General features: G+C 42.4%; 1 protein-coding gene and 1 long non-coding RNA gene across 5 annotated transcripts in view; one reads left to right on the plus strand and one right to left on the minus strand.

Annotated features, from left to right (window-relative positions):
- The window catches only part of MPHOSPH8 (M-phase phosphoprotein 8), a 90745-nt gene extending 69466 nt beyond the window's left edge, over positions 1 to 21279 (plus strand). For all 4 annotated transcript variants that reach the window (XM_054718717.1, XM_054718714.1, XM_054718715.1 and 1 more), the window contains 9 exons: positions 5210 to 5335; positions 5413 to 5501; positions 9021 to 9161; positions 9784 to 9870; positions 13117 to 13271; positions 17473 to 17627; positions 19223 to 19350; positions 20274 to 20357; positions 21058 to 21279. In XM_054718717.1, coding sequence (XP_054574692.1) covers positions 5210 to 5335; positions 5413 to 5501; positions 9021 to 9161; positions 9784 to 9870; positions 13117 to 13271; positions 17473 to 17627; positions 19223 to 19350; positions 20274 to 20357; positions 21058 to 21099 — 1007 coding nt within the window. In that variant the 3' untranslated portion in view covers positions 21100 to 21279. The remainder of the gene's footprint in view (positions 1 to 5209; positions 5336 to 5412; positions 5502 to 9020; positions 9162 to 9783; positions 9871 to 13116; positions 13272 to 17472; positions 17628 to 19222; positions 19351 to 20273; positions 20358 to 21057) is intronic.
- LOC129149749 (uncharacterized) lies at positions 14843 to 19232 on the minus strand. Its single transcript, XR_008556561.1, has 4 exons — positions 19164 to 19232; positions 18175 to 18252; positions 15421 to 15891; positions 14843 to 14995 (listed from the first exon to the last, which is right to left on the minus strand). It is a non-coding gene; the product is annotated as an uncharacterized LOC129149749 (long non-coding RNA).
- Positions 21280 to 25091: the final 3812 nt, after the last annotated feature.

Raw genomic sequence — 25091 nt, forward strand, 5'->3', positions numbered from 1 at the left:
AGCTTGATTGTATATCTAATGGATTTCTTTCAGAAAATTATCAAATGCAGACTTGCTTGTATTCTGTCCTTTTAACTTTGCAGTAAATGACACTTCCTAAATGGCATGTTTGTAAATGCCGTCCTGAGGATGTTGGGATTGGCTGAGGAGGGAGGTCAATGTGTGGAAGATTGGGCACACTGGCTGTGAGGGTAACAGAAAGAGTGCATATATATGTACTTATAACTAGGACAGAATAAATCTGATAAAACTGTATCATTTGAATCTTGAAACAGTTGAAGAGAATTATTGTTACAGAATATTTTCCAGAGTGGATGGTCTGGGTTGCCTTGTTACTACAAAACAATTAGGCCCTGGGTATCAGGTAAATCATGTTTTTAGGTGCATTCCTTAGCTTGTGGGAAATGGGGACAATTGCTGGGACCAATAGACAAGGGGAGGAGGAAATGCTTGCCCCGAGGCCAGATGTCAAATAGCAACTCTGCTGTTTGGGATGCCAGGCAATGAGCACACACAGTAGAAGTTGGTTTGTCCCCTTGGGCGTCCCCAGGTGACATCTGAATCACCCTTTACACAGAGGGAGGGAGAGACTGGAAGGCAGCCACCCCAAATGGGTAGTTGGCAAGTGGAATAAGCAAGGGAACTTAACGTATGAGGCTCATCTTGGGGGACTGTGAGGCAAGTAAATCTCCAAACTGCCTGCCAAGTCTTAAGGTTTATAGAGAGGCCTAAATGGTGTTCAGTCATGTGTTCACTCCAGGTGGTCTCACAATAGTGCACCCCTGAAGTGGCTCCCACTGTGGGGAACGGTGGTGAGGACATACATTCCAGGTATGGGAGGGTTGAGGGAGCCTCCAATTGCCTATGTCCAGATCACTGTTCAATCGATGGTCATGTCCTCTGAATGACCTCCTCCAACACTCCGCCCCTTATGACTGGCTCTTACAATGTCGCATGCCTCCTCTTCCGCAATGTGCCCTGAGGGGTCAGCATGGGTTTTCACGGCGTGGAGGTGGCTCGTTTGGCCTCTGTCTGGTGCATTGGAGACAGACACCACAGCAACAGTACAGGCATATGCAACCGATAACAGGTTAAGATAATGATTCCCAAAACAAGTAATAATTTTTCCACTAAGCCCCAAGATCAGAACCACTGATTTATTAAATCTGCTAGGCTAGGGGTCAGCTCACTCAGTGCATTCACTTGTGTCCTCAGTGTGATACATTAGCAGACTTATGGTATGAAGACATTCTGTTTGGACAGTGGCACAGGTCTGCCTCCTTGTGAGGCAGTAATAATGTCCCAGGCCATCCTGCTTCAGAGAACAGCTTTCTCTTCAGGGACATTTCCGTGTTCATTAAAGATGGGCTTTGTTGGCTAACATTCAGGGCTTGGGTGAGGTTAGTGTAGGGGCTTTCTTGTGTGTTGTAACATCCTCCAGGGCAATGGCGGGAACAGAGATGGCAGCTGAATTATGGGAAACCGAATCTGGCCTTAAGGAGAGGGGGGCTGGCAACTTTAGGAACTTGACCAGGACATGTATACCATCCATGTCGGCTGGGGCACACAGGGTGAGGAGATGGACTTCTGGGCGTAGAACATGCCAGACCAGGACCCCCAGCTCATCTCCTCTCTCAGTGGTGCATGTTTCCTTCCAGATGCTTTTCCACTGGTCAGCTGGCAGGACAGCAGGGTCCCAGTGGAGACTGTGTAGTTCCCCTCACTGGGATGCCAAGTCACCCTCATCCCGGTGGGACATCTCATTGCAAATTCCTATAGATGATGGATGCCTTTCCCAGGTGTGGGGGGGCTTCGTGTTCTTAGCAGCACAGCACTTTGGTCCACAATGCGAGTCAGGGCAGTGACTGTCTCTTGTGACTTACGTTCCTTTATGGCATGAATGGGGAACCTTTGTTCTGCCAAGGGCTATTGGGATATTTATAACATCATTTGCCAGCCATACAAAATTATTAATTTTAAAAAATTAGCCTGCTAGCATTTAATTAACTCACCCCTAATGCCTTGGCAGGGCCAGACCAAATGATTTTGCGGCCCGGGGCAGGCGTTCCCCACCCCTGCTTTATGGCATTCGGTGCCTCAATAGGGGTCCCTAGTCTGTCATATGGACAATGGGCCCTACTGGCTGATCATTCAACTGTATGAAAGCCTGGGATAGTACTTTAGCCCCGTGGTCGGCAAACTGCGGCTCGCGAGCCACATGTGGCTCTTTGGCCCTTGAGTGTGGCTCTTCCACAAAATACCATGGCCTGGGCGAGTCTATTTTGAAGAAGTGGTGTTAGAAGAAGTTTAAGTTTAAAAAATTTGGCTCTCCAAAGAAATTTCAATCGTCGTACTGTTGATATTTGGCTCTGTTGACTAATGAGTTTGCCAACCACTGCTTTAGCCCACCTTGGCAAGGTGGATTACCTGTTAGTAACGTAATCTATGGCTTTACTACTCATTCCTTTCTACCAGCCCTGTTGCCTGTAGGTCATAAGGGGGATGGGCCTCCAGTCGTGTCATGTTCTTTTGCCCAGTCTAGCACATTATGATCTCTGAAACGTGACCCCATCACTGTCTTCTCAACTTCTCTAATTCTCTAGTAGTGGCAGCCTGGTTTGCATAGCTTCGGTTTGCCCCACTTGGAGGGAGCGCTGATACAATGAATGTGTGGCCCCCAACTCCTGTGGCAGTTGCCCTGTGAATTGTTTAATATTGTCACTGCATTAACAAGTCACTGTTTCTGGAGCGATACTCCCATCCCACCCAGGTGCTGTGGTGACCACTCATATGTACCCATCTGCTACATCCACTGAAGGGTCAGCTGTCAGGGCCTCACTTCCCTAATTGCCAGGGGGTGTCAGTGCCTCATGTGTTGGGATGTGGAAAAGTAAGGAGCCTTAGGCTCTTGCAGGTGGACTCAAATGCCTTTCTACATGTCCTGACCCCACAAAAGCTCACTCTTGATCATCCACCTGTGGCTTTACACTGAGCCGCAGGGTCAATCCCTTTAGAATAGCCCACCTGTTGGTGCAAAGTATTAATGGCCAAGGCTCCTGACCATCAGCCAAACTACTGAGGTCAGCCCACTGGCTGCTGCAGGCCCTCTCTGTTTCCATACAGACAGTGTCGTGTCGGGTTGAATAACAGCTGCACCCCTCTGGACAGGTTGCCCAACTAGACCATCCATGTATCGGGCATCAGCCGTAATCGCCCCGTGTTCTATTGAGGGCACTGTATAAAAGTATAGCAGGAGATAACAGCACTTAACTGGGTGTGTTCAGACACCTCAGGATCAGGTCCTTGCATATCTGAAAACCAGATAGACACACATTCATGGGGAAGAGAGCTCTTGATTTGGAGCTCTGTGTTCTGTTACTTAACAGTCCCGGAAATTAGATGGCATTGTCTCCGTTTATATGGATTCTCATTTCTCTGACCTCCCCAGTGCTTCCTGTGGTTTGTGGTTTCCCACAGTTGTGGGAGGAGGTGGCATGCTTTCCTCGTCGGTGACCTCACAGGTCATTAGACAGTCTAAATGCATTAATTCACAGTAATAATTACACAATCCTTATGGAGTGTTAGCTGCTTTTTCTATTCAAAGAGGGAGGTACCGTGAGTTCTGAGACTTAAAGTCATACAGCTAACAGGGAGCTGGAGTACAGACCCAGGTGGGTCACTCTGGAGGCTGTGCTGTCATGTCTCCATGCTCAGTGCTGGTTCCAGTTGAGAGCTTTGGGAAAAATGTATTTGCATGGCTTTTACAAATTCCATTTCTATGGCAAGGTTAACTGCCTAACATCTGTGTCATTTGAGGAATTGGTTTTAGGTGAAAATCCTTTAACTATTTATGCTTTTCAGTCATTTTGAATTTCTCCCGAATGAGTTATGCTTAAGACTCACTTACCACATTGTCAATAGAGAATGAGTTGTCCATCCTAGTGTTGAATCCAGGGATCAGACAGCTGAGACCAGCAATTTGCTTCATGGTGGTGGGGGGCCTGGAGTACACTCAGTAGAGAGCTTTCAGGAGGAAAAGTATGAGCTGAGTCTGGAAGGATCCAAGGGCATTTACTTTTATTTACACACAGGTCTGATTCACACATTTCCAATGATTGAAAGCAATGTACAAGAAGAATGGCCAAGGAAAGAAATGTTAGCAGTTCCTCTTACTGACTCTCTAGTTCAGGCGTCCTCAAACTACGGCCCCGCGGGCCACATGCGGGTGTTTTTGCTGTTTTGTTTTTTTACTTCAAAATAAGATATGTGGCTGAAACCGGTTTGGCTCAGTGGCTAGAGCGTCGGCCTGCGGACTCAAGGGTCCCCAGGTTCGATTCCGGTCAAGGGCATGTACCTTGGTTGCAGGCACATCCCCAGTAGGGGGTGTGCAAGAGGCAGCTGATCGATGTTTCTCTCTCGATGTTTCTAACTCTCTATCCCTCTCTCTTCCTCTCTGTAAAAAATCAATAAAATTATATATTTTTTTAAAAAAAGATATGTGCAGTGTGCATAGGAATTTGTTCATAGTCTTTTTTAAACTATACTCCGGCCCTCCAACGGTCTGAGGGACAGTGAACTGGCCCCCTGTTTAAAAAGTTTGAGGACCCCTGCTCTAGTTTCTCTCTTCTTTTGAGCTACTTAATCGTATACTTAAATTCGTATGTTACTATTTTATAGTTAACTAGAGGCTCGGTGCACGAAAATTCGTGCACTCAGAAAGTCCCTCAGTACGGCCTGCGTCCTCTCCCAGTCCGGTACCCCTCCGGGGATGTCCACCTGCCATCTTAGGCCTGCTCCCCAGGGGAACGGGCCTAAGCTGGCAGTCAGACATTCCTTTGGTAGCCGGGGAGCCCTTGGGGACATCCTTAGTGCTGCGGAGGAGGAGGGAGGAGCACAATGACCATCAGGGGGCAGCTCCTGCATTGAGCATCTGCCTCCTGGTGGTCAGTACGCATCATTGCGACCGGTCATTCCGCTGTTAGGGTCAATTTGCATATTACCCTTTTATTATATAGGATAGTTTACCAATTTATCTTCAAGCTTTTGAAGCATTGTAACTTCTAAATATGGGTAGTTTATTTTACTTGCCAAAGAAAATCAGAAATTTCATTGAAGACTCAGTTACGTAATGACATATGTTAAAGGTGTATATAAAGTTTTGGTTAAGTCAGTACCAAAAAAAGTATCTTAAAGCCCTTCTGTGTTCCAGATGGCAGACAGCAGATTTTGAGTCTGGGCATGGATCTGCAGCTGGAATGGATGAAACTAGAAGATTTTCAAAAGCATCTTGATGGGGAAGATGAGAACTTTTCTGTAACAGATGCCGTTCCAAGTAGTGAGTAGTTTGGGAATTATGGGGATCCTTTTCATGAATCTAGATACAGAAACCTAATATATTTTCTTTCATTTTAGATTTATTGAGGGATGCTGTAAAAAATGGGGATTATATTACTGTGAAGGTTGCACTTAATTCAAATGAAGAATATAACCTGGACCAAGAGGTAATAAATACATCTTTGTAAAACCTCATGAAAGGAATATGTAAATTAGCTCTTTTAAAATATTTGTTTTACTTTTTTATTTTAGCTAGAAAAGTAATGCATTTTCATTTTATAAAATTCAAAAATTGTAGAATGTAGAAAATTTTACTCCCTGTATTCCCACCCCTAAAGTGACCATTTGGTTCAGCTGTGATCCTTCTGATTTTGTCAATAGTTTAACCTCTGGTGCTATTAGGGGTGTTTCATGTCACCGTGTTTCATTGAGACCTGTCTACTAACAGCAACTGCCTGACTTCCTATTGCTGTGGGTTTTATACTGATTTATGAATTTTTTTTTCAGCCTTGTTGAAACAAGGCCACCAAAAATTTGGTTGCCTCCAAGAAAAAAATGGAAGAGAGAAGATTGAATGTTTTGTTATTTTTTTAAATATGGAAGCATATTAACCCTTTTTTTCCTGGTTTTTAGGTTTGTTGCTTTGTGGGATTGTTTTTTTAATCTTTTATTGCTTGGAGGATTTCTGTTTGTTTATTTTTATTTTCTCACCTGAGAATGTCTTTATTTGAGATGGAGAGAAACATCGGTCAGTTGTTTCTCCAGCACACACCCAGACTGGGAATTGAACCTGCATCCTGGGTATGTGCCCTGATCAGGAATTGAACCCGCCAGCTTATGGTGTACAGGACAAAGGTCCAACCAACTGAGCCACCCGGCATGGGTAGAGGGGTTTATATTTTTAGGTAGTCACACTTGTTGATCTTTTCCTTTATGGCTTTTGGGTGTCTTGTCTTGCTTAGAAAAGATTTGTATATTTTCTTCTTTCATTTTCTTGCTGTAGTTGTGGATTTTTAGGTTAAATCATTTGAGGTTACACTTCAAAAAATTATTTTGATTAAAATTGCATGCAATATACAGATCAGTTTGGCTGAGAATTAACATGATTACATTTTCAGTCTTCCATTTAGGAACATAACTACATTCAGCTCTTCATTTTATTTCCTTAAGCAAAAAAATTTTTTCTCTTCATAGTTATTATACATTTATTTCAGATCTATTTCTAAATATGTTATAATTTTGTAATTATCTTGCTATGATTATTGGGATCTTTTTTCTCCCACATTTTGTTTTCTGTGATAAAGCTATTGATTTCCGTTTGTGTTTGTGTCTCCAGCCACTTTAGAAAATTCTCTTACTGTGGTAATTTTTAAGTTACTTTCTAGATAGAGAGTTGGACCACTTGCTAAAAATATCTATTTTGTTTCCCTTATTTTCAATATTTCTTTCTTTGGTCTTGTGAAATTGGTGATTTCTGAAGAACAGTGGTAATAGAAGTAATCTGTTCTGTTTTTGGTCTGAGTAGGATTTTCCCTCAGGGTCTTGGCATCAGGTTTGATTTCTGTCTTGTTGGTGGTTTACCCTCCTATACTCTGCCCTTTTTTTAAGCTGCTTAAGTATCGGGGATACATGTTGGGTTTTATCAGATGTTTTCTTTGAAGATTTGAAAAACAATTCCTAAAAGATTTACTTTTCCAGAAAATTGTAGCTACATGGTGTGTTGCATCTGTCAGGGTAAATGTGCATTAGTCACAAAGAAAAACACAAAACAAGCCACCACTTTTCAACAATCTGAGCAAAGATAAAATGCCTAAGGAACAATATAGATTATTTGCAAAGGATGGACTCTTTAAGTGCCAATTAAAAAACAACAACACACAAGTGGATGAGTATCTTGTTTTATGTACTAAATTGAACCTTTTGCATTAGGAATTAGATCATTTTGTCATATAACAGAAATATATTATAAAAGTGAGTAGTGTCAAAGGAATAGAACTGCCAGCATTCAAAAGCAGCTTTGTTGCCCTGGCCGGGTGGTTCAGCTGGTGACACCAAAAGGTGGAGTGTTCACTTCCTGATCAATGCGCATACTTAGGTGGTGGGTTCCGTGCTCCCTCCCAGCGTTCTCTCGCTCTCTCCCTCTCTCTCTCACTCCCGCCCCCTCTTTGTCCCTCAGTCCCTAAATATATCCTCGGGTGAGGATTAAAAAAAAAGTGAGGCCTATGAAAGTGCAGCGCTCACTAACCCTCCTGAAACTCAGACTTTGGTCCTGCTTCAGAGCCATTTATTTGCTGCCACTGCCTCCTTCTCCTCCTCCCGCCACCCTATGGCCCCTACTCTTCAGCTCACCCAGTCTTTGTGAGACGCATGCAGGGAACTTTCTAAAGTTAGATTTTTACAAATCTAGAAAAAGTGTTATTGCTAGAAATAATTTTTCTTACATTAGTGTTCCTTCAGATTACTCATACTGGCAAATTCTGCTAAAACTTTCAGATTATAACCAAATTAATTCATACTATTGGAATTTGGTTATATCGGATGGTAATTAATAGTTTTGTTTTCTCATCTGGTGTTCATTTAACTAGCAATTGGAAATATTTTAGCTAATAGTTACCTTTTTATTATTCGCCAACTTTATGTAATTTTATCTTATTCAAAGCAGTTGTTTTACTCACTTTTTTCATATCAGTGTTGTTCCCTACTTATGAATCTTTTTTATCCTTAGAGCAGTCAAACTCTTAACTTCCCAGCAGTTAGCAATGGTTTTTTAATCCAGATAACATTCATTTCGTTGTGTCCTCAATACACTGGGCTTAGGTGACCAGTGGTCATTTCTAACCTTACATCTTTGGGCCAACTAAAAGAATATAATCTATATATGAGTTTTGCCTAGAACACAAGGAAACTTTTAGACCTGAAATTTGAGATAAATACCTTTGCCATCTAGATATAGCTTCAAGATTTGTGCAAAGTATTGATGTGCCTTTAGAACTGAATACATCGAAGTTGTAAAATTTTATGGTAACTGTCGGAGTACTTACTCTTTGATCCTGCTTGACTACGCTAACAGAGGGAGCACAGGTCCTTCTCTGCCAGGAACTGGACCTTCGTGGGTGCCGAGTATTAGACGGAGCAGACATGAGAAACAGACCAAGTAGCCATTGCTGCTAAGTAGCCACGAGACAAAGCAGTTCTTTAAAGTAGCTTACTAAGCAGTAGCCGCACAAAGCAACCTCAGCAAATACAGGAGCCATTGCACACACAGCAGCCCAGCCCTGCATAAAAGCAGCCTCTACATAAAAATAGCCTCGTACCACCTGGTCAGTAATACATCTGTATACTAACTTAGACAAAAGAGGCTTTTTGCAAATAGTGACATCAGTATTGGGGCTACAGAAAGGTACACCTGCTCAGTGCATACAGTAAGATTGCTATGTCCTTGCTTAGATTGGCCTTGAACATCTGGTGTACTCTGATTAGGGTTCCCATAGTAACATTTATATATATAAAATTCCAAAGGATATTTATTTTTTATATAAGAATATTTTAGTGAAAAAAATTAAATAGATGCTTAGATCAATGTACTTTAATAATTTCACTTTGAAACCGTCTAGATGAAAAGAACTTAGTTATAAAATTTTTCTGATTAAACATTGACGTTTTTTCCTTAAACAAAACTAATGAAGGATTCAAGTGGGATGACACTGGTGATGCTGGCTGCAGCTGGAGGTCAGGACGATCTGTTGAGGCTCCTCATCAGAAAGGGAGCCAGAGTGAATGGCAGACAGAAGAATGGGACCACCGCACTCATTCATGCAGCTGAGAAGGTTGGTCACTCACAGTGCAACCATTTCATAGCCTGGCAGGAATTCCTGCTCCTGAACTAAGACAAAATCTGGTTCTGTAGTGAAATGTAAGTCATACAGGCAACTTAACTTTATAGTTCAGTTTATCTATGACTTGTTATGAATGGATGTTTTCTTTTAAGTCAACAATACTTTGCAGTAGAATTTTCAAAATGATTATCTAGTTGGAAGTGATTTATATTCAACCGGACCTCTGACTAAGGTAACTAAAATCAATTTCATTTTAAATCAATTGGGTCTTTTAAAAAATCATTTCCAATTGAAAACAATTAAAATGTTCCCATATATTATCTATCTAAAGGATTGCTATGCAGAGGGTCTTATGTAGAAAGCAGTGGTTAACCCTCAGATTGAACTTACTGGCAAAACGGAGTGTGGCTGGGCGGGGGACCGAACCCACCCAGCACCTCTGGTTCTCTCACGACCCCGCATCTGCATAGTAAAGAACCAGGAAACGTCACCTAACTGCTTGGGATACAATCTGTCTTTTTCCTAGTGGCTAAAAGTTTCAAAATATCCCAAAATACCTTACTTTTGAATGTAAGAATGTGAAGAATTAAATTTGTTTTCCTTTCTTTAATAGAACTTTTTAACCACAGTGGCGATTCTTTTGGAAGCAGGCGCTTTTGTAAATGTCCAGCAGAGCAGTGGCGAGACCGCTTTAATGAAGGTAAATGCCTCACGTGATTGTCATCCCCTCCACGTCTCAGATGTGCATGTTGGGGCCTCCGACAGCTGGGGTCTGGGGATATAATACGGAATGAGATCATCTCTGGACTTGCACCTGATAGATGAATGGGAAAAGTAGACCATCAGAGAAGCACTTAACATGTAGTGTGATGAGTGACGTGAGAGGAGTAAGCATGGAGCTAAGGGATTCCATCAGAGTCCAGACAAGGTTCAGTCCTGTGGCTCCCAGTGGCCCAAGGAGTGGAGAAGTGGAGGCTGTACTCTAGTTTTTATTGGTGAATTCATCGCTTCATCCTTTGTCTGTTAGGAATTGTGGTTTGCAGATAGTTTTAAGGAGAAGGTGGTTAAAGCCGCCCCCGTGCACTCCTGTATTACCCCTCCATGGTTAGTGGTTTTGCATTTGCATCTATGGGGGCAAATTCTGCATGTTCTAGTCTGTTCCTGGGGCAGTTCTGGGTTCCTGGCCTACAATGCTATTAGGATACAGCAGTCCTTTTTTTTTTTTTTTTTAATTTAATAAATCTTTATTGTTCAGATTATTACAGTTGTTCCTCTTCCCCCGCCCCGCATAGCTCCCCTCCACCTGGTTCCCATCCCACCCTCTTCCCTTACCTCCCCGCACTGTCCTCATCCATAGGTGTACAATTTTTGTCCAGTCTCTTCCCGCACCCCCCACACCCCTTTCCCCTGAGAGTTGTCAGTCCACTCCCTTTATATGCCCCTGATTCTATTATATTCACAAGTTTATTCTGTTCATCAGATTTTTTTATTCACTTGATTTTTAGATTCACTTGTTAATAGATATGTATTTGTTGTTCATAATTTTTATCTTTACCTTTTTCTTCTTCCTCTTCTTAGAGAATACCTTTCAGCATTTCATATAATTCTGGTTTGGTGGTGATGAACTCCTTTAGCTTTTTCTTATCTGTGAAGCTCTTTATCTGACCTTCAATTCTGAATGATAGCTTTGCTGGGTAGAGTAGTCTTGGTTGTAGGTTCTTGCTGTTCATCACTTTGAATATTTCTTGCCACTCCTGTCTGGCTTGCATAGTTTCTGTTGAGAAATCAGCTGACAGTCGTATGGGTACTCCCTTGTAGGTAACTAACTTTTTCTCTTGCTGCTTTTAATATTCTCTCTTTGTCTTTTGCTCTTGGCATTTTAATTATGATGTGTCTTGGTGTGGTCCTCTTTGGATTCCTTTTGTTTGGGGTTCTGTGTGCTTCCTGGACTTGTAAGTCTATTTCTTTCACCAGGTGGGAGAAGTTTTCTGTCATTATTTCTTCAAATAGGTTTTCAGTATCTTGCTCTCTCTCTTCTTCTGGCACCCCCATAATTCTGATATTGGTACGCTTGAAGTTGTCCCAGAGGCTCCTTACACTCTCTTCAAATTTTTGGATTCTTTTTGCTTTTTGCTTTTCCAGTTGGGTGTTTTTTGCTTCTTCGTATTTCAAATATTTGACTTGATTCTTGGGATCCTCTAGTTTGCTGTTGGATCTCTGTATAATATTTTTTATTTCAGTCAGTGTATGCTTAATTTCTAGTTGGTCCTTTTTCATATCCTCGAGGGTCTCGCTAAATTTATCGGCCTTTTCTAGGAAATTCTTGAAAAACCTTATAACCATGGTTGTGAACTCTATATCCAGTCATTTGCTTTCCTCCATTTCTTTCATTTGTGACCTGTTTCTTTATCTCCACATTTTGGCTGTTTCCCTGAGTTGATAGAGCGGCTTTGTGTGCTAGGTGTCCTATAGGGCTCAGTGGCTCAGCCCCCCCAGTTACCTGAGGTGGACACTCTTGGTGCAGCCCTTTGTGGGCTGTGTGCACAGTCTTGCTGTAGTTAAGCCTTAACTGTTGTTGGTATCACTGGGAGGAATTGACCTCCAGGCCAATTGGCTGTGAGGACCAGCTGTGTCTATGCTGGGAGAACTTCTGTGCTGGAGACACCCTTATGAGGCAAGACTTGCAAGAGCCTCTTTGCTCAGCTTGGATGGGGCGGGAGTCTCAGGGTGGAGCAGACAGTATTGGTTTCCCATCAGCCCTGCCCTAATAGGCCCCTGTGTCTCAGTGTCCCATGATAATCGCTGCAATCACCTCGGAGAGAAAGCCGCCCTCGAGTTCCGCCTGCTGCCAGACAGTCCAGTTTCTCCCCGAATGAGTCTGGGTCCCCAGAGTCTCGCCCGGAACTGGAGTTCAGCAGAGTTGGGAGCTTTTGTCTCCCTCCCGTTTGAGAAAGCCAGCCGCACACACAGTTGCCCGCCCTCTCCACGCGTGCGCCTCAGTACCTCTGCCTTCTGCATCTCCTCTGAGTCTCAGTGTGCTTTTCTCTTTCCTTCTAGTTGTAGAATTTCCACTCAGCCAGCCCTCCTGTGGTTCTGGATGATGTCCGTTTTGTCTTTTAGTTGTAGTTTTGAAATTGTTGTGCGAGGCAGCAGTTTAGGCGTTTACCTATGCCGCCATCTTCGTTTCCTTCTGCCTGAATCTGCTTTCTAATTCGTTATACACAAGGTCTGGCACACCTGCTGCTTCAGCCTTAGGCTTTTACACTTAGGGTTTAAACCCGGCTCACTGTGTTTCTATTTCATTGGTGGATCATGGAAATATTTTGTTCAGGATCCCTACTTTTGAATTTGTTCTCTGTTATGTTTGTAAATTGTCCAATGTTTAGAGCAGAGGTGACATTCAAAGAATGAATTAAAACCATCTTACTGAGAAATCACCAAGTGGATTCTAAACAGGTACTCCAGAGTAGTCTCAGGGCCATTCTGGATTTGCTAAATTCAGACGTGTATCCATGCTTGTTTAGTCATTCAGAGCAACTACTAGGAAAAATCTGAGATTTTGTGATGCTAAGAGGCGCTTTAGATTCCCAGGGCTAATAACCTCTAAGACTGAGGAGCAGGCTTTCTCTGGACGCCGCCTGAGGTGTCAGCTAATAGGACAACAGGACATGGATGGAGAGTGGGGCTTAGAAAGGCCTGGTGTTTCTTCTGGGTTGGGATAGAGGTATCATTTTGAATGTAGCACACAGATTTCTGTACTGGACCCCTCCTGTTTATGTAAACGTTTCCAATACCCGGGGAGACCCAACTCCAGGTTTTTTCCAACCTCCTTTCCTTCTCTTCACAAAGAGCTCCCAGGCTGGTTCATGTGTGAAGAAAGGAGCAAACACTGACAGGTGAATTTACTTTAGCTAATTATTACTCCCCCTTTTTTTTTGTGACTTAGGCCTGTAAAAGAGGAAATTTGGATATTGTACGACTTGTAATTGAATGTGGAGCTGACTGCAATATTTTGTCAAAGCACCAAAATAGCGCAATGTATTTTGCAAAGCAGTGTAACAATGTGTTGGTGTACGACTTGCTGAAGAATCATTTAGACACGTAAGTTTGCTGTGACTGTGCCATAGTTAAGTTACAGGGCTGGACACATCCAAACAGGAATGGCCTATCTCTGGCAGGGTGGCTCAGTTGGTTAAACAATCGTCCCATACACCAGAAGGTTGCAGGTTTGATCCCCAGTCAGGGCACATGCCTAGGTTGTGAGTCCAATCTCCGATTGGGGTGTGTATGGGAGGCATAGATGTTTCTCTCTCACATTGATATTTCTCTCCCCGCCCCTTCTCCTCCCCCAAAATAAAAAACCATATCCTCGTGAGGATTAAGAAAGAAACGCCTTGCTAGGTTCCTCTGTCTATCAAACTTTAATTTATCTCCCTCTGGGAGTAGGTCCTCTATATAAATTATTTTAAAAAAAAACAACAACATGCACACACACAAAAACTGGAATGGCCTGTATATGTAACTGCTCAGAAAAGATTGTCAAGTAGAGGTCCCAATGGACTTCTCTTAACAGTTTTTTTAATCTATTTTTTAAATTTCTTTATTGAATAAGGTATTACATAGGTGTGCTTATTTCCCCCCCCCCCATTACCCCCTCATCCCCCCACTCATGCCCTCACCCCCCTGTTGTCTGTGTCCATTGGTTAGGCTTATTTGCATGCATACAAGTCCTTTGGTTGATCTCTTCCCCCTTACCCCCACCCTCCCCTACCTTCCCTCTGAGGTTTGACAGTTTGATCTATGTTTCTCTGTCTCTGGATCTGTTTTTGTTCATCCGTTTATGTTGTTCATTATATTCCATAAATGAATGAGATCATGTGATATTTATCTTTCTCTGACTGTCTTATTTCACTTAGCATAATGCTCTCCAGTTCTATCCATGCTGTTGCAAAATGTTTAAAAAAAAGAAGAAAAGATCACAGATTTAAGTGGCATATGAGTTACTTTTCTACAGGTATTGAGGTCTTAGAAACTTTTAATCTAAAAGCATCTCCTTAAAATCTTGACTAGGCTCTTAATTTGGCTCACAAACATTTTCTTAAATTTTAGTTCATTCTTGTTTTGTTTTTTAATGGACACAGTTTTTAGAGCACTTTCAGGCTTACTGTGACATTGAGCAGAAAGTACCTGTACAAGAGATGTTCCATATAACCCTTGCCCCCACACATGCACAGCCTCCCCCACCTCTTCTACCAAAGTGGTGCAGTTAATGAACCTACATAGACACTAACCATCCATGTTTGTTAGTTCACCTTGGTGTTGTACATTCTGTGGGTTTTGATAAATGGATGACACGTGCCCACACAGAATAGTATCACTGCCCTAAAAGTCCCCTGGGCTCCACTTACTTATTCATCCCTCTCTCCCCTCTAAACCCTGAAAACCACTGATCTTTTTGTCTCCATATTTTTGCCTTTTCAGATGGTCTTTCACTTACTGATATGCATTTAAATGTCCTCCACGTCTTTCCTGGCTTTAGAGCTCATTTCTTTTTAATGCTGAATCATCCCATTGTCTAGATGCTTCACAATTTATCCCTTCTTTGTCAAATGGATTCTAAGACATTTATTTTGGCAACACATAACAGAAACGTCACAGACAGTAGCTAACACAAGTAAGGGGTTTATTATTCATATAACCGAGTAGAGGTAGGCAGCCTTCGGTAGGAATAGCCTCTTTTTCTCATCCACCATAGTTAGAATCTGACTTGGATCTTCATGTCTGCAAGATGGTAACTCCAATTCCAGGTGTAGGAGATCTATATTCTAAGCAGAAAGTAAGGTCAGTTTTGGACAGGAGACAAAAAAGGCAGCAAAGGTCAAAATAAAGGACTATGTGCCTAGTGGGTGTGCCCCCTTTAACAGACTTGGATTGGGAGCCTCACCCAACCCATAATTTTTTTGTTAATACGTTGATTTTTGTTGTTAATCCTCACCCAAGGATATTTTTCCATTGATTTTTAGAGAGTGGAAGGGAGGGGGAGAGACAGAGAAATACCGATGTGAAAGAGACACATGGACTGGCTGCCTCCCACACGCACCCCAACCGGGCCCAGGGATTGAACCTGCAACCCAGGTAAGCGCCCTTAACCAGGAATCAAACCCAAGACCCTCCCATGTGTGGGCCAACACTCTTAACCGCCAAGCAACACTGGCCAGGGCCCATCCAATAATCTGTGTGTGTGACTGACCAGCATTTATGGCTGCATGGAATCCTGGGAAGCCAGCTCATCTCAGTTTGTTCACATGGGAATAGATCAAGATAGCCTGCAAGTAGGTCAACCAGCCTTCCTGATTTGCATGATAGATGGAGGGATTCCTGGGATGCTGGGCAAACCAGAGGAGTTGGTTGCCTTCTTAGTGAGATAGTTTCTGCCCTTTTGTGGCCATCATTGAAGCAGCAGCATCCAAAAATGAAGTTTAATTCCTTTGTGACTTCTGACCAGAGCAAAACCCATAAAAATCATTTCAGTACATTTTCCCACATATATCTCCTGTTTTCAAAGAGCTGAGGCAGACGTACAATGTTCAATTCACGCCCATCCAAAAGGATGACAAAGAGCAGCAAATTGGCAAAATACTCAAGGTTTACTGGAAGAAACGCCATCTGTAGAAATCTCATAGTCATTCATCCCAGCAAGGTGGTTATCACTAGACTAAATCTGGACAAACACGGCAAAAAGATCCTTGAGTGTAAAGCCAAGTTAAAAACAAAAAGGGCAAATGAAAGGAAGAAACAATTGATAACATGCAGGAATAAAGTAATCTTATATACAGCTTTCATTAAAAACTGTTTAAATGAAGAAAACTTTTCTGAATTAGCACTAATTTTATTTGACTGCTTGTGTGTGTGCCAATTCTTGGGATTTATTTTTTAACAGAATTCTCATTTCTGATTCTCCAAATTGATCATTCATTTATTAGATACATATTTATTGAACACCAGGTGCCAGGCACTTTTCAGACTGGTAGGGGGATGGAGAGAGCAGTGGGGTAAGAACTGCCCTCATGCCCTGGATCCGGATGAGGCCTCGTGCACCTAGGCCCGGGTGAGCCCAAGTGGCCCTGGGTCTGGGAGAGGCCAAGCGTCCCTGGGTCCGGGTGAGACCATGTGTCCCTGGATCCGGATGAGGCCTCGTGCACCTAGGCCCGGGTGAGGCCACGTGCCCCTGGGTCTGGGAGAGGCTAAGCGTCCCTGGGTCCGGGTGAGACCATGTGTCCCTGGATCTGGGTGAGGCCTCGTGCACCTAGGCCCGGGTGAGCCCAAGTGGCCCTGGGTCTGGGAGTGGCCAAACGTTCCTGGGTCTGGGAGAGACCATGTGTCCCTGGATCCAGGTGAGGCCTTGTGCAACTAAGCCCGGGTGAGGCCACGTGCCCCTGGGTCCGGGTGAGGCCGTGCGCCCCTGGATCCATCCGGGTGAGGCTGGGTCCCAGGCCCGGGTGAAACCACGCGCCCCTTGGGTATGGGTGAGGCCAAGTGCCCCTTAGTCCGGGTGACGCCGTGCCCCTGGGTTCGGCCAAGACCAAACCAGAGGGAGTCGGACCTCCATTACCACCATTTGTCCACCATCCAGAGCTGAGGGGTCAGTGCTGACATGTACACATAAGGAACTACTGGACATCGAAATTGGGTCTCAAAAGAACTGTTGGTCCAGGGGGAAGCTCGCTACAGATTGATTCATTTGCCTGTCAGCATAAATATTATTGCTCGTCTCACATTCAGTTCTTATTAGTATATATCTAGTGACATATGATCTCGCTCATCTAGGGGAAATGATGAACAACATAGACTGAGGAACAAGAACAGAACCAGAAGCAAGGAGGCATCGATCGGACTATCGGGCCTCAGAGGGAGGATAGGGGAGGGTAGGGGGAGGGTGGGGGGAGGGGGAGAGTTCAACCAAAGGACCTGTATGCATGCATATAAGCCTATCCAACGGTTAAGTTCAACAGGGGATTGGGGCATGCGTGGGGAGAGGGGTGGGATGGGAATGGGGGGATGAGGACAAATATGTGACACCTTAATCAATAAAGAAATTTAAAAAAAAAAAAAAAAGAACTGCCCTCATGGAACCAGAATCCTTGGGAGAGGACAGACAGTAGGACAGACAAATGGCATGTCGGATGCCGAGGGCAGAATAGTGGGATAAGGGAATTGCATGTCATTTTTAAGGTTGATACGGATTCAGCAGTTTCACAGTTTCATGGCTATGATTCTCCTTTACATTAACATTCACTCTTAGCCTCTCCAGGGTGGCAGAAGAGACCATCAGGGATTACTTTGAAGCACGCCTTGCTCTGCTAGAGCCAGTGTTCCCAATAGCCTGTCACCGCCTCTGTGAGGGGCCAGACTTCTCCACGGGTTTCCACTATAAACCTCCACAGAGCGTCACAGAAGGTGAGCCTGCATGTCCTCAGTTTGAAATGCGACACCATAGCGGCTAGCTGACTAATTCAGCCCAATAATTGTCAACAGAGTTGCTCTGGCAGAAAAAAGAGACCAGCTGATGTCTACCATTTCAGGTGACTTGGACGGGCCCACAGAGCATGTTGTAGAACTTGTTGACAAAGTATGGAAGTTTGGTCTTAATAATTATACTAGTTTTTATGTACATTTTTACATTCTGAGCCCAGAATCAATTTCTTTTTTCTTCTGGATTATTGGCAATAGTCTCTTGGCCTTTTATAAAGAAAAAATACATGTCTGCCCTTTAATAAAGTTTAAAAGCGGAAAATAGAAACCTCAGTTCCGCCTCCTGGCCACCATGCCTTCTCCAGGACCCCGATGCCACATCAGAAAGCGGAGTCTCTTCCTAAAAGCGGGAAGCTGGGTCCTGGCTTTTCTTGTTTTGCTTAAATAAGTAAAACCCTGTCACCAATTTTAAATGTACATGTTCAAGAAAACTAGCCCCATCAGGAATTGACAGCCATTCATAACTACTTACTATTGAGTGAGGTTGGCACTGCAGAATCATAACTTGTAGTTTTGACTATTAACGTCAGTTTGCATTATCTCCCTCTGGCTGGAAAACAGAATCACTGTCAGACCGTAAACGTTGGACAGGTGCGCCCTCCCTTCCCTGGGACCAGGATGAAGAAGGCAAAGGGGCCCTGGCAGGTGGGCGCTGTTGGTTGGCCATAGTCCCCTGCCCTGAAGGCTGCACGTTTGAAACCCAGTCAGGGCACATGACCCGCTTGTGGGCTTGATCCCCATTGGGGTGTGCAGGAGGCAGCTGATCATTGATATTTCACTCTCACAATCTCCCTCTCTCTAAAAATCAGTAAGTTATTCTTTTAAAAAGAACAGCTTTTCTTCAAAATTAATCTTGTAGAATATTTTATTTTTAATTTTTAACTTCCTTTTCCTTTTTATTGAATTTATTGGGTTATACAGGTTTGAGGTGCACAATTGTACAACACGTCCTCCATATACTGTATTGTGCACTCACCACCCCAAGTCTACATCTATCACCATTTATATCTTCCTCCACCTCCTCCCCCTCCCCCTCCACAATCCCACACTGTTGTCTATATTCTTGAGTTTTTTCAGATCTCATGCTTTTTTTTTTCCCCAAAATGAGATTTTTTTTCTATTAATCACAAAATTTGGAAAAGGCAAAACAGTATGTGGAAGAACACAGAAAACCACTCAAACCCACACCCAAACACAGATACCATAGGATGCCCAGTGGTTTACTTCCAGGGATATCTGTGCATTCAGCAAATGCCACTTCTCTTCAAACAAAATAACTTTGCCGTAGAAAAGCACGTTCCAGGAGCTATCGGTAGGAACTATTACATAGACAAAAAATCACAACAGTTTTTGGAAATTTGAAGGAGTCCTTCACTAGGGAGGAGAGAATGGGCCTGGCACACAAGTTGTGTCTGTCCTTCTACCCTACCCACCCCTACCCTCAACTCCTCCCTTAGGTACCGGAAGGTGGAGGTTCGAGGATTGGGTTAAAAATCTGTGTTTGCATCTCTCCTGCTCAGGCTCTGGCATCCTGCTCTTCATTTTCCATGCGAATTTCTTGGGTAAAGATGTTATTGCTCGACTCTGTGGACCATGTAGTGTACAAGCTGTAATTTTAAATGATAAATTTCAACTTCCTGTTTTTCTGGTAAGACTTTCCTGTAGTTCATTACTGAAAAGTACACTTTTCTAATCAAAAGATGACTTAAATGGCTATGTTTTAATGAAATGTTAATTATAATTGAGTAAACCTATTGTTGGAAATGAGGCAATAACCTGTAATCATCCTAAATTTTGTCAAAAATAACATACAGAATATATGGTGGCCTTTTCCCACCGTTATAAACAAAGAAGAAAAGTATACCTGTTCATGCTTCAAATAATCAAATACAACCAATGTCCTACAGTATTTGTGCTTAGTTTATGCTTAATTTTAGCTTTCATTATGCTAAAATTTATATTTTTATTACAAATATTTTAAAATAAAAATATATAGTGGCTGTAGACCTTACTTTTTAATATAAAAGAATGCCCTTGAAGAACCTTAATGCATGATTCCTTGGTCACATTTAGAACTCTTTCCTTAGGCTGAATTAAGAAAAATTACATAGTTATTAAGATCTCTAACACTTAAGCTGTATATTACTGGATGCATTCTAATCATAAAGATTTACCTGGCTGTTGTTTTTTTATTAGTAGCTTTTTAATAAGTCAAGGGAAATTGAAAGAAATCAGTTTACTATCTCATGAATTCAAATACAAAACTTATAGAGTCTTAAAGGTTTCTGGTCTCTTCAGATTTGGCCTAGCTCCGTGGTCGGCAAACTGCGGCTCGCAAGCCACATGTGGCTCTTTGACCCCTTGAGTGTGGCTCTTCCACAAAATACCACGGCCTGGGCGCGTCTATTTTGAAGAAAGTTTAAGTTTAAAAAATTTGACTCTCAAAAGAAATTTTAATCGTTGTGTTCATATTTGGCTCGGTTGACTAATGAGTTTGCCGACCACTGGCCTAGCTATTTCTAGACGTAGATGTTGGAAGAAATACTGACCCTTTTTGGTCTCTTTCCCTAGGACAGTCATTTTGTTTACTCGTTCAGCCCTGTTGCAGGCCTCAACAAACTCTTTATAAGGTTGACAGAAGCACCCTCTGCTAAGGTGAGAAGTCTTTCCTCATATTTATTGTTCCTACTCAAATTGTTATGCTAGACAAGTTATGTTGTGGCCTTTTGATATGCCTGTCCTACAGACCTGTGCTCCCTTGGATAGAAGTCAGTGCAATATGAATGTAAAACATGGCAGATATAAAATACACTACATCTCGCCCTAACAGTTTGGCCCAGTGGATAGAGCGTCGGCCTGCGGACTGAAGGGTCCCAGGTTCGATTCCGGTCAAGGGCATGTACCTTGGTTGTGGTCACATCCCCAATAGGGGGTGTGCAGGAGGCATCCAATCAATGATTCTCTCTCATTGATGTTTCTAACTCTCTATCCCTTTCTTCCTTTCTGTGAAAATCAAATATATTTTTAAAAAAATTTTTAAATACACTGCATCTCTATAGTCGTCTTGGCTTTGGTATTTAATTGCCATATGTTATGTTTCTAGGCTAGTCACTAAACTCTCTTTGTAAAATGAAGCTGGTGTCTGTGTAAAAGTAAAAGTATTAAATATAATAACAAAATCAAATTATAAGCACTTGGTTTTTTTATTAAAATAGTGATAATCTACATTGAAACCGATTTGAGAATACTGCAAATAACAGGAACAAGTCTTGGGCATGTATGTTTCTCCCCTCTTCTAAGAAAGGATAACTACCTCTGTGCTGATCCATATGATGTTTTTTTTTGCTTCCTACAGGTGAAATTGCTAATAGGTGCGTACAGAGTGCAGCTGCAATGATCAAACAAAGAATTGGGATGGAATTGGCCTTCAGACCTATTTTTAAATACACCCTGCTAAGCAGTTTGGAATTCTGGCACAGCTAACTCTTCCAAATTTAAAGTTTGATCTGTAAACCTCATGCAGTTTTAAGGCCTATTTGTTCTATGTAATAGATTATAAAATACAGAAATGTAAGTATTTGTGCCAATGTTCTGAAACTGGTGTGTCTGAACTGCATACTTAGTTTTCCACAGTGTGGAATGGTACAGGATTATTTAATTACTTTGTTTTTAACTTGAAATTTTCTTTTTACCTTGAAGTTTTCTACTACCCCAGGTGAATTTCTGTAAATAAATAAAGTGTGAATTTGCCCCCCCCCCCTTGAAATTTGAGCAAAAAGGTCTGATCTATTTCTGATATGCAGTTGCCACACATCCCAAGAAGTGGACATCTTTGTATGTTTCCAGTTATCCTTTATTTGAAAAGATCAGAACCTAAGAAATAGAAAAGATATCAACCAGAACATTGTGAGGCCTGAAAAGAAATATTACACATGCCCTTACTTTGAATACTGGAGGCCAGACCAGTTTTGCCAGCTTTTGCCTCATGTGGGGTTAATGTTCCTATGGACTTTTCCATAGATAAAACTAATAAATCAAGCTCAGTCTGGATTATAGAAATGTTTAAAATGTAGTTCCTGATTAATTTTATAATTGTGAGTTATCCTATCTAATAAAGAGATAATATGCAAATTGACCATCACTCCAACACACAAGATGGCCAGCAGGGGAGGGCAGTTGCGGCAATCAGGCTGGCAGGGGAGTGGTTGGGGGTGATCAGGCAGGCAGGCAGAAGTGGTTAGGGGCAAGCAGGAAGGCATGTAGGCAGGCAGGCAAGTGGTTGGGAGCCAGCAGTCCTGGATTGTGAGAGGGATGTCCAACTGCCCGTTTAGGGCCGATCCCATTGGAATTGGGCCTAAACGGGCAGTCAGACATCCCTTGAGGGGGTCCCAGATTGGAGAGGGTGCAGGCTGGGCTGAGGGACACCCTCCCGTCACCCCGTGCACAAATCTTGTGCACCGGGCCTCATTAGACCCTATACATTGTGTTTACAATTCAGACAGCCATTTTTACTTCACAGACTAAAACTGCTTTTCCTAGTTTTCTCATTAAAGTACCACAATGTTGGTCTTTCTTATTTCTTTGTATCACAAAACAAGGTGGATACCAAATGTGTAGTTTTTAGCTAAATTTTGTACTAGTACTGTATCTGATTTCATAGCTTTTGAAAAAAAATTGAGATTTCAGTTAGCAACAGTGCAAAAGATCAGGAACATTAAGGGGGAAGGGTCAGCAGTACCTTGGTCTAGTACATGTAAGAGGAATGGGCTTTTTAAGAAAATTTATATTAGGTCATAACTACTTTGCACGAACATATTAAACAACTATATTCTCCTTATCAGGAGGCATGGCTATCTACGGTAGAAAGTGAGTAGAAAATAAGGCAGTTCCTTTAGGAGTTTAGGCTGAGAAATAAGAATGAGCTATGAAAAGTCATCAAAGGGAAAAATGGGTCAGTTATTTCAACTGAACCAGGATCAGAGAACATGAAAGTTTCAGTTTTCTACCCACCTTGTGACAGATGTGCTAGTAAATTATGTGAACAGTATGTCTACTGGAATATATGTAGAGATACATAATTTAATACAGTTGCTCAAAACTATAGCTTCTCTAAAAACATACTTGTCCCTGAGTGGAAAATGCTGAAAGTTGTGGTTTCTTATATGTAAACTAGAGGCCCGGTGCACGAAATTCATGCATGGGGGGGCGGGCCCTCAGGGCAGCCTGCACCCTCTCTGATCTGAGACCCCCTCGGGGGATGTCCGACTGCCGGTTGAGGCCCCAGGACCGGGCCTAAACCGGCAGTCAGACATTCCTCTCACAATCCAGGACCACTGTCTCCCAATTGCTTGCCTGCCTGCCTGATTGCCCCTAACTACTCCCCTGCTGGCCTGATCACCCCTAACCACCTCTGCCTCACCCCGCACCTGGGACCCGGGATTCCCTTCTCCAGCTGGTCGCAGGCACCCAGGACCCGGGCGGCTTTGCCTGGCTGGCCGCAGCTTGTCCCTCTCCCGGGCCGCAACCTAGCTGGTCCCCATTCCTCTCTCGTGAGCTCATTTGTGCCTAGCTGGTCCCAGTTCCTCTCTCCCCAATGTTGAGTGTCTGAGACATTACAGCATGATGCCGTGAGGGTGTTTCAACCATTTGCATATTAGCTCTTTATTATATAGGATGGTATGAACAATGATTTCTCTGGGAATCAAATCAATTTCTAAGTAGTAACTTACCAAAATGTATTCAGATAGGCTTAGTACTACAGGTCAAAACAAAACAATCTCCTTGTATAAAATGTGTATAAATAATACAGAACACATACCTGAGCTTATCATTTCAAGCACAGGCGATCTCATGACTAAGCAGGTCATCACAAATGGGATGCATTCCTCTTTGGCCAGACTCCCTGAAAAGCAGTTAGTAATAGCTTTTTGCTCCAATTTTATCTTAAAAATAAAAATAAAAATAAATCACTCCTCAGCCATTACTCCTTTCCAATGTATAATGACATAAGGACACATAATTGGGTTAGTCAGTCAATTTAACTTCCTAACTGCACCATTCAGATCTGCTCTGAGTATGGCTTATAGATAGCACATTACACATTCTGCACATTACACATTCTTTTATCTGCAATACCTAGTACCAAAGAGAAGTATCAAATAACACTCACTAAATGATGGACTACAGTTAAATAGTTTGGTTTCAGTCCAGGGATATGAAATTATTTAATTCCATACACTATCTTCTCAAGTAATTCCATCTGAATTCTTAAATTTGTAGAATTTACTCAGTGGAATGTCAGGAGGTTGCAATTTGAAACTCAGGTGCTGCTTTTAAAATTCTCAGCATTACACTGTTAGCTTTATTACTTTTTAAAATATATTTTTATTGATTTTAGAGAAGAAGAGAGAGGAAGAGATGAAAACATTGATGAGAGAGAATCATTGATCTACTGCCTCCTGCACTCCCCCCACTAGAGATCTGGGCATGTGCCCTGATTGGTAAACGAACCATGACCTCCTGGTTCATAGGGTGAGGTTTAACCACTGAGCCACGCCGACTAGCTACACTGTTGGCATTAAAAGTCACAGGATAACTTACTGGTGCTGACAGAATATTAACGGTGAAAAGGCCTCAAAAACCATTTACCATGAAAGTCTAGACTTTGAGTAAAAACTGGGAGAAACAGAAAAGTGTAAATCTACTTTCGCCAAACCCGTTACATACCGCAATAGCCAAAATTGACTTCAAAAATGAGAACTTTGAAATTTTTCATACAATTAATGTTTCATAGTAATACTGTATAAACATCTAAAACTAAATGTTGCTCATTTCAGAGGATGGCTGATAGCATACACCTTGCTTCCTCCATCCTGTGCTAACATGTAGATAATACTTATTTCCAACCCAGTCTGGGATCTCTAGGCCTGGATGCTACCTCCCTGTACATAGAGGCCCTAGTAATAAGCTGGAAATTATACTGAAAGAGGGTTCACAATTAAATCAGGAACAAATTAAAACAAAATTGGGAAATAGTTATCTGTCTGTCATCCTGAGCTCCCAGAGGACTCCCAATTGGAATCTAAACCAGTTTAACTTGTAAGAATATGATTTCCATTATCCTACAACATATTATCTCTGCCTTCCTCATATTGCCCATTTACTTTCCTCGGGCCAAGATATATGCTTTAGTAAAAACATGATTTTTCTCATAACAATGACAAACTTCTTGAATGGCTCATCCTGGAGAATGACCCAAAATTGCATGGGGTAAAAATCCCTCCAATGGTTCCTATTCACATAGAGGTGAAAAGGTGGTTTGTCAGTTATTCTGTGTTTGTGGGCTGCTACCATACTTTCCAACATTAACCAGAAAGACCACACAAGGAG

This window comes from Eptesicus fuscus, chromosome 7 (genome assembly GCF_027574615.1).
Source record: "Eptesicus fuscus isolate TK198812 chromosome 7, DD_ASM_mEF_20220401, whole genome shotgun sequence".
Classification (NCBI taxonomy): domain Eukaryota; kingdom Metazoa; phylum Chordata; class Mammalia; order Chiroptera; family Vespertilionidae; genus Eptesicus; species Eptesicus fuscus.